This window comes from Mobula hypostoma, chromosome 27 (assembly GCF_963921235.1).
Source record: "Mobula hypostoma chromosome 27, sMobHyp1.1, whole genome shotgun sequence".
Taxonomy (NCBI): Eukaryota; Metazoa; Chordata; class Chondrichthyes; order Myliobatiformes; family Myliobatidae; genus Mobula; species Mobula hypostoma.
This window is the reverse complement of record NC_086123.1, coordinates 18,417,557-18,426,820: the sequence shown is the minus strand read 5'-3', so window position 1 is coordinate 18,426,820 and position 9,264 is coordinate 18,417,557. Positions and strand designations below refer to the sequence as shown.

General features: G+C 45.4%; 1 protein-coding gene across 1 annotated transcript; it reads left to right on the top strand.

Annotated features, from left to right (window-relative positions):
- Nucleotides 1–7,294: 7,294 nt before the first annotated feature.
- Nucleotides 7,295–8,676, top strand: LOC134338501 (hydroxycarboxylic acid receptor 2-like). The gene has a single exon (XM_063034367.1). The coding sequence runs from the start codon at nucleotides 7,302–7,304 to the stop codon at nucleotides 8,268–8,270; it is 969 nt and encodes a 322-aa protein (XP_062890437.1). The 5' UTR covers nucleotides 7,295–7,301; the 3' UTR covers nucleotides 8,271–8,676.
- The last annotated feature ends 588 nt before the right edge of the window (nucleotides 8,677–9,264 follow it).

Sequence of the window (9,264 nt, the reverse complement as noted above, 5' to 3'; positions counted from 1 at the left end):
ATGGTAAGGGAAGAAGTTTTTCACTATGTACTCTAGCTATGCCCCTCCGAATATAGTTTCTCTCAGTCAGCTCCCCTTCTAACTGTCTCTGCATCATGAAAAATAAACACCAAACTATCCAATCTCTCCTCACAGCTGAAACACTGCAATATCCTGTGGAATCTCCACTGCACCCTCTCCAGTACAATCTGACCTTTCTTGTACAAGATACTAACCGCTGGAAGCACTCAGTAGGTCAAGCATCATCGTGGAGGTAGGTACAGTACAGGGATATTTGGGTTGAGACCCTGTGTCAGGACTTCCACAGTTACTTCTTGACTTGCTGAGCTCTTCCAGCAGTTCCTTTTCTTGCTCCAGTTCCAGCAGCTGCAGTCTCGTGTCTAAATCTTTCCAATATATTAGGTGTTCAGGATTGATCAATGTGGTTCAGATGCCGAAGACTCAAAACAAAAGGGTTTTCATACTGTCTACACACTTACAAATCATACCTCCCATATCCAAATCCAAGCTGCATGGAGAGGTACCGCCTGTGCAGTTTGTGCCTATTGCCCTAGCCAGATCCAGGTACAGCACTTAAATAGTTCATATTTTGTATTGTGTACCTAAAACATTATGGTAAAATGTCTGTTCCCTTTCAGAAAAATATACATGAAGACAAAATTTCATCATGTGTAGATACCGCCTGTGCAACTTGCCCTGGCTGTAACGCACTTACATACTTCTATCCTTTAAGGTAAGCACAATGCCTGTATCTAAGCTGTTGATGTAATTTGTGAAGTTTATCTTTGGTGGCAGTTGTAAAATGAGTACCTGGGCATTGACCACCCCTGCTTCCAATATTCATTTCCATTGCCTTCATGGGATACTACTATCATGGGGATGATACGCTGGGAACAGCCAGTATATCCAGTCGCTGGACCTAGAAACAGTTTAGTGTTCCTGGTGAATTTCCTCTCTGTGTGTCTTCAACATCATCATTTTCTTGGCCGGTTACATCTTCGAATTTTAATGCTGAAATAACATAGCCATAATGTAAGAGCAAACGGTGAAATAGGTAGAGATGCCTAAGCTTCAGCAGAGTTTGTGCAATTACACTTCCAGTAAGTTATTACTTTCTCCTTCACAGAAGCCAGACAATATAAGCATGTACTCCCCACCTGGTAATGCCAGCTGTTTTTAACTTTGTATCACTTTCACTTATAAGACTGACGGGAGTATGTCAGTAAGGTTGAAGCCAAATGCTTGGGTGATGCAGCTATCATAGCTGGACAGCTGCCACAGCACAGAGGCTGAGTAATATGAGAGCAAGAGCTTTGTGAGGTGAAAAACTTATCAGATCAGAGTTGTCACAAACATAAGATCATCTGCAGATGCTGGAAATCCAAAGCAACACACAGAAAAAGCTGCGGGGAACTCCGCAGCCAGACAGCATCTATGGAAAAGTTGTTTAGTCGACATTTCAGGTGGAGACCCAACATAGATTGGGAGACTGCTTCACTGACCACCTATGCTCCGTCCACCAGAGAGAGCGGGATCTCCCTGTAGCCACCCATTTCAATTCTACTTCCCATTCCCATTCCGACATGTCAGTCCATGGCCTTCCCTACTGCCACGATGCGGCTACACTTGGGTTGGAGGAGCAACACCATATATTCTGTCTGGGTAGTCTCCAACTTGATAGCATGAACATCAACTTCTCAAACTTCTGGTGATTACTGCCCCCTCCTTTACCATTTCCCATTTTTTGTTTCCCTCTCACACCTACTCTTCCTACCTGCCCATCACCTCCCTCTGGTGCTCCTCCCCCTTTCCTTTCTTCCATGGTCTTCTGTCCTTCCTATCAGAGTCCCCTTCTCTAGCCCTCTATCTCTTTCACCAATCAACTTCCCAGCTCTTTACCTCACCCCTTCCCCCAATCCCAGTCACCTTGAACTTCCTCCTCCCCTCCCCCCCTCCACCTTCCTATTCTGACTTCTCCCCTTCCTTTCCAGTCCTGATGAAGGGTCTCAGCCCAAAACATCGACTGTTTACTCCTTTTTATAGATGCTGCCTGGATTGTTGAGTTCCTCTAGTGTTTTGTGTGTGTTGCTTTAGATAAGAGTTGTGATTAATTGCACATAATTGATGTGTAAATGGGAGCTACCATCTCATTGAGTATTATCTGACAATGATCAGTAGCACACGTAAATAAAGCAAGGGTTCCCATCTGAGGTCCACGGACCCCCCTCAGTTAATGATAGGAGTCCATGGCATAAAAAAAGATTGGAAACTCCCGAAATAAAGTTTTGGAGGCACTACATTTGAGGCTTGACTGCCCTCTGCTCCCACTGCCTTTCCTTTGTGTGTCCAGAGGGTTTGTTGAGCCTGATCTGCCACATAAATAGTGCAACAATCACTGTTCCATCAGCTCTCTCCCAATAGTCAGCAAAGTGACAGAAGCTAACATTGCTGAATAACATGGGCAAACTGTCACAGTACTTTTGTCATAATTGCAAACAAAAAGCACAAAATGAAATTTTTGCTGTAAGACAATTATCTCTTTACGAGACCTTATTGTTCTTCATTAATAATGCAGCCAGACTCTTAAATTTACATTGCTCTTATTTACAAAAATTGAACACACTTCAAAAAAATTGCTCAGGTGGTACACACTCACTTAAATTCTAGTGCGAAGCATTAGCTTTCTTTGAACTGTGGCTAAACTGAAGCAGCAATGTCCTTGATCTTGGGCTGATGCTAATAATGAAATACCAATGCTTTACAGTTGAAGAGGGCGTTGTCATGGAGAGGACATCAAGAACTACTGGAGATGGACAAGTGATTGACAAGGTTTCAAGAGAAAATACAGATAATGATTTTGAAATGTTAGGGATGGAAATCAAGACAGAAATTCTGGATCTAGCAGTGGAAAGGCTGGTGACAGTAGAAGTCCAGGAAATGAAATAGTCAATGATGGGAGAGAGAAGAACATCTCAGAAGCATTGCTATGAAAAGTGGCATTGAGAGAACAGTTTTGACAAAGCTGGAAAATTGGGCCAGTTATTATTCTTCAGCACACTAGCCTGTAGGTGAATACCTATCCCAGTATGTCCATCTGGCATAATTTACATATTATTATTTATTTATGGTTTTATATTGCTATATTTTTACTCTATTCTTGGTTGGTGCAACTGTAATGAAACCCAATTTCCCTCGGGATCAATAAAGTATGTCTATCTATCTATCTACCCATGTAAGACAGTGGCTTGGACTCCCACGATGCTTAAGTCTTGTTGGACTGTATGGGAACGGCAAATTGGAATTACCAATTGCAAGTCTTGTGGAAGAATTCAAATGCACCAAAGCAAGGTTGGTCATGACCCTCACTGAATCTGAGGATACTGTTATTTGAACAGTGGCCCCCCCCCCCCGTGTGGCAACGGGGAGGACGTGGACCCTATCTGAAGCCGTTCAGAGTGCTAAGTCTGCTCTTCGCTTCAGGGATGTGGTTGGCCAAGTCCAACATAGGAGAGCCGGGCTCGGGCTTGTCCCAAAGGCTCCTCAATGGCACAAAGCAACATCAGTGCAGAAGAGACGACTCGTGTTGGAGGAGTTGAGAAGACAGGAGGAGGCAGAGTGACACGCCAGGGCCGTCTCAATGACCAAGCAGGGCCACTGGACTAATCGGGAGAGCCTGGAAAAGTGGAAACTTAGCTGGGGTGACATCTGGGAGATGGAGGGATCTCAGCTAAGTTTTGTCATCAGAGCCACTTATGACCTCCTACCCACACCCCAGAACCTGAACCAGTGGTGGGGAGAAGACCCCGCTTGCTCTCTTTGTCAAGCACCTGGATCACTAAGGCACATTTTAACAGGATGCACCATGAGCCTCACCCAGGGGCGGTACACTTGGCGGCATAACCAAGTTCTCAGACAGCTGGCATCAATCTTGGAACAGAGGCTGGCACCGGCTACAACATTCTGGCCAGACATGGTCCTGTGGTCCACAACAGCCAAGCTGGCATATGTTGTGGAACTGACAGTACCATGGGAAGATCGTGTCAAAGAAGCTTATGAAAGGAAAAAGACCAAGTACTCTGAACTGGCAACTGAAGCTGTCCAGAATGGCTGGAAGACCACGATTTTCCCTGTAGAAGTGGGATGCAAGGGATTCGTTGCTACATCTACGACCAGTCTATTGAAGAAAATGGGGGTGAAGGGTCACTCTCTCCAACAAGCAATCAAGTCTTTGTCAAATGCAGCAGAAGAAAGCAGCAACTGGATTGGATTAAAAGGAAAGACAACAACTGGGCTGCAAGATGAAGACAGGAGGGTATGGAACTGAGGGGGGTGTATCTGGGACGCCAGGTAGCACCATTGAGCCCTCTGGAGACGTTGTGGGTTTATCAACGAAATGTCAAAGGAGAGTGCCCACCTGATGACCGCGATGACGTACCTACCCTCCCTCCTTGTCACCACTCCAAACCTACTGCCAACATCGAGAGTGCCAACTTACCATAGGGATTGAAACATCAAGTCCTAGTAGCTCTGTTATTGTTAGGAGTTTTGTGGAACATATTTCAGGTTTCAGGAGTTACGGAATAGAAGAGCAGCTAGTTAATTAAAAACAAGAACCTGCCTTCAAAAAATAAAAACAGTTCAGACTTTAACTTCCACTGAAACTTTAAGGCCATTGAAAACAATTACTGGTATTTAAATATTCAAAGCAGCTCCCTTGGTTGGGATGTGTTCTCATTGTGAATAAATAAATCTGTGAAGTTGCCTGTCTACATTCAAAATGTTAACTAGGCAATTATGGCCACTGAAAATGTAGTTAATTGTTTAGTGTTGTCTATACGTTTAAAATTGAGTACAAAACATCACTGTACTGTTGAGTACAAGGACAGGAGAAAAAGATTCTCCTGAAGATGTGCTTGTGTTGAATTAACCCTTGGCCAAGTGGTACACTTTAGGTACCTGAAAGAAAAATAGCGCAAGTCTGAGGCTGTGACGAGGAAAGGGTTGGGAAACGAAGAGGTGCACATCTACAGCTTCTGGATTACTTGAGGACCGAGGGCGGGCAGAGGTTGGTGGGGGAGTGAAGGACGACAGGCAGCTGAAGCCAGGTAGGGGAGAGGGAGGTGGAAAGTGGAGAGACAGCAGCAGGTGGGTGACAGATGGGCATAGAAGAAAAATAGAGGGAAGTGCAATGATTTTGGGGGTGGGGGAGGAGGTGGTGAAGCTGGATACTGCTGTTGGGGGGGGGAGGAGGAAGTGATAAGCAGCAATTTAAGAGCTACCAGTGCTAGGTAAGCTAAGTCGTTTGAGGAGTGTTGAAAGGAGAATAGGACCAGAACCAGACAGGGAAGGGGCTGAGGTGGAGTTGGGGAAAGCCATTGGGTGAAGTAAGTAGGTTGGTAGAAGCAGAAAGGGGGAGGGGGAGAGAAGAAAATGGGTGATGGAGAGAAGAACTGGTGATGTGGGAAAGAGGACCAGATGAGGATCAGAAGGAACAGGAAGGGGAAACATTGGAAGCCAGACTTAACTGAAATTAAGGTCTTCAATTTTCCTGCTACTGAGCTGTAGACCACCCAGATTTTCCTCTGGATTGTGTTGTGCTTCCCCTGTCAATGGAAGATGGGCAGATCAGTGTAGGAATGGGGGGGGGGGGTTAGAAAAGGCAAACAGCTGTGACCTCATTACAGCTATTGTGCCGGGTGCTTTGAAAGCCAATCCATGGTCATTTCCAGGTCCTCTCCGTGGTGACGGAGGCATCACCAAATGTATTAAATGAGGCTGGAGAAGGTGCATGTGAATCTCTGCTTCACCTGAACGGCTGCTCCGGTCCCTGGACGGTGGAAAGGGAGGGTGTGTAAGAACAGGTGTTCGCCTCCTGTAAGGGGAGGGGAAATTGCTCGGGATCAGGGAGGTGTGGGTGTATTAGAGATCCATAAACAGCGTGGTCCCTGCCAAAAGGCAGTAAGGGGTGGGAGGAGCGGATGTGGCTAGTCGTGGAATTCATTTCATCTGGAAGAAGTGGATGGCTTTAAAGCCTTCATGACGAGTGAATGGAGGTAAAAAACGACTAGACCTCCATAGTGAACGAGAGACGGTGGGGTCGGGAAATCAGACGCTGCCCAAATGGTGGAGGAATGTAAGATGTCCTGGAAGTATGTAGGAAGGAGCTTGGACGGAGAAGACAGGATGGAGTTAAGTATGAGGAGATAAATTCGGAGCAGGCAGGAACTATGAGTTTACCAGGACAGGGCTTGGGTAAGAGACAGAAGTGGGGTACAAGTTTAGGGGCGCACCCCTTCACTCTCACCTTATTCTTGGCAGCGGTCTTTCCCACTGTAGGTTAGAACCAAGTCCCCATGGTTGCCGGCGTCGGCCACGTTCAAATAATCAGGCCAAAGTTCGGCGGTGGCAGAATCGCTTCAAAAGTTCAGCTGTAGTATTAATTGGAGCCCTCACCCCGTCCCCGTCCCCCCCCCCACGGTGGCAGACAGCGGATCGATCGCAAGTTTGGCGTCGCTCGGCACAGAAATGTTCGGGCGATAGAGATGCCCGTAGTTTACCTTCCCCACTATGATCCCGCTCAGCTCGCGATTCCTCACCGCCGAGTTAATCTCCGCCAGGAGATCTGCATTCAGAAAACGTTTAATACTCCGTTCAGTTAGTCTATATGTTGACGAAATTAACTTAAACTTCCTTTTCAGATTAGCAAATCGCAATTTTGCAATAGAACGTTGACTTTCTATTGGCTGTCAAATAGTTTTTATATCAGTTACAACAGCCTGACTATCAATTTTCTTTGTTTTATTTTAAATCGTTTCCCGGTGCGAGGCGAAGGGATTGTGGAATCTGCTGTTCCATATGGTCTTCAGACGGAGGATATGCTCTCCAGTACATTATTTCTATTGACTTCATATTAACCACTACTGGCGGTTAATGATTTAATATAATAATGTTCGAAATACCAACCCCCTTTTATGGGGGGGGGGCGGTGTGAATGTATTCGATGAAGAATCAATAAAATTACGCGGCTTTTTACTTCCGAGCCTCAAGATTTGATCCCTACGGGCAATATGTTTTGAGTAACGCCTGCGGAAGAGTTTGAGTACTTTTGCTCTAAAGAATGTATTTCTGGCAGAAATTACATTGTCTGGGTATTTTTACGATGCAATCTCTTAAGTGTTTGACTATTATGGCCCCGCCCATCGGCTATGATGAAACATCAGTGGAAGAGCTGGATTTAAGGCTCCTCGGGCTTCAGTTCACCAACTCAGCCTGTGACTGAATTTACTGCAGTTTTGCCTACAATGGGCAACGTGGCCCAGGCTTGCTCGGCTGAAAATGTCGACGCGTCCTATAACCCTCCAGTGATCATTGTAACTTTTGTCCTGGGATTCGTCACGAATGCGACTGCTTTGTGGATCTTCTGCTTCCATGTAAAAACGTGGACACCAAACACCGTCTATTCACTGAATCTGGCGATTGCCGACAGTGTGTTGATTTGCTGTCTACCATTTCGAGCTGATTACTTTGTGCGTGGAAAGGACTGGATTTACGGCGATGTTCCGTGTCGCTTGAAGGTATTTATGATTTCCTTAAACCGCGTCGGCAGCATCATCTTCCTTATGGTCATAGCAATTGATCGCTATTTTAAAGTGGTCCATCCGCTCCACAAAGTTAACAAGTTGCCCACAAGCTGTGCGACGAAGATCGCCGGTGCCCTGTGGATTGCTGCCGTGGCAATTTGCTTGCATTTGTTGATAGAAAGACATGACTTCCAGCACAACAACGTGACCAACTGTGAGCCCTTCAAGATAAACCACCGACTAGGTCCCACGGCAATCTGGACATACACTGTTTTTATTGTTTTGAAGTTTATTTTACCATTCTCGGTGATCGTGTTTTCCACTTCCAGCATCATTTGGAAGTTGAAACAGATGGAAACGGAAATCAGGAGCAAGTACAAGCGAGCGGCGAAGCTTGTGACAGCTGTGGCGCTGGTCTTCTTGCTCTGCTTCCTGCCCACCAATGTTGCCGTAGTAGCGGTTTTAATCACAAAGCTACGGACTGCAACCGACTGCAGGTCATATGTCATTGCAGTGGATATATTCCATAATACCTTGTTCGTAACATACTTTAACAGTGTGTTAGATCCGGTTATTTACTACTTCTCAAGCTCAGCATTTAAAAATATCTTGAAGAAATCGTTTCATTGGCTTCAAGCAAACCATTGCTCTTCAGGAACGGATGAAACTGTGACAAGTCATCCTAAATAACTGGATAGGGATTGAAAGATAAATCTATGTACTAAGTGTGTATTGCCCACAAAATGCTGGAGGAACTCAGCAGGTCTGGGAGCATCAATGGAGAAGAATGAACAGTCGTCCTATCAGGCTGCCACCCTCCTGCATTTTGTGTGTGTTGCTCTGGATTTCCAGCATCTGCAGAATCTTGTGTTAAATGTGTATTATTAGATTGTGTGATGACAGGAAAGGGAATAACTAAGTGTAAGTAATAATCTCAAAAAGACGTGCTAAATTAAACTATGGCTTACACTGTCAAGGTATGGCATTGAAAAGTATCTCAGATTCTTTAAAGGAGGTATTCACATCATTAAAATTAGCTTTATTGGATACATGTGCAGTAGGGCATCAAAACATGCAATGAAATGCACAATTTGCTTCAATGACCAGGGTGTGCTGGGGGCAGCCTGCAGGTGTCGCCATGCTTTTGGCACCAACATAGTATGCCCACGGCTTCTAACCATAACATAGTATGCCCACGGCTTCTAACCATAACATAGTATGCCCACGGCTTCTAACCGTAACATAGTATGCCCACGGCTTCTAACCGTAACATAGTATGCCCACGGCTTCTAACCGTAACATAGTATGCCCACGACTTCTAACTGTAACATAGTATGCCCACGGCTTCTAACTGTAACATAGTATGCCCACGGCTTCTAACCGTAACATAGTATGCCCACGACTTCTAACCGTAACATAGTATGCCCACGACTTCTAACCGTAACATAGTATGCCCACGGCTTCTAACCGTAACATAGTATGCCCACGGCTTCTAACCGTAACATAGTATGCCCACGGCTTCTAACTGTAACATAGTATGCCCACGACTTCTAACTGTAACATAGTATGCCCACGACTTCTAACCGTAACATAGTATGCCCACGGCTTCTAACCGTAACATAGTATGCCCACGGCTTCTAACTGTAACATAGTATGCCCACGGCTTCTAACTGTAACATAGTAT

Coding starts and splice junctions, on each gene's coding strand:
- LOC134338501 (XM_063034367.1), top strand. CDS start 7,302: ATGGGCAACGTGGCCCAGGCTTGCTCGGCTGAAAATGTCGACGCGTCC.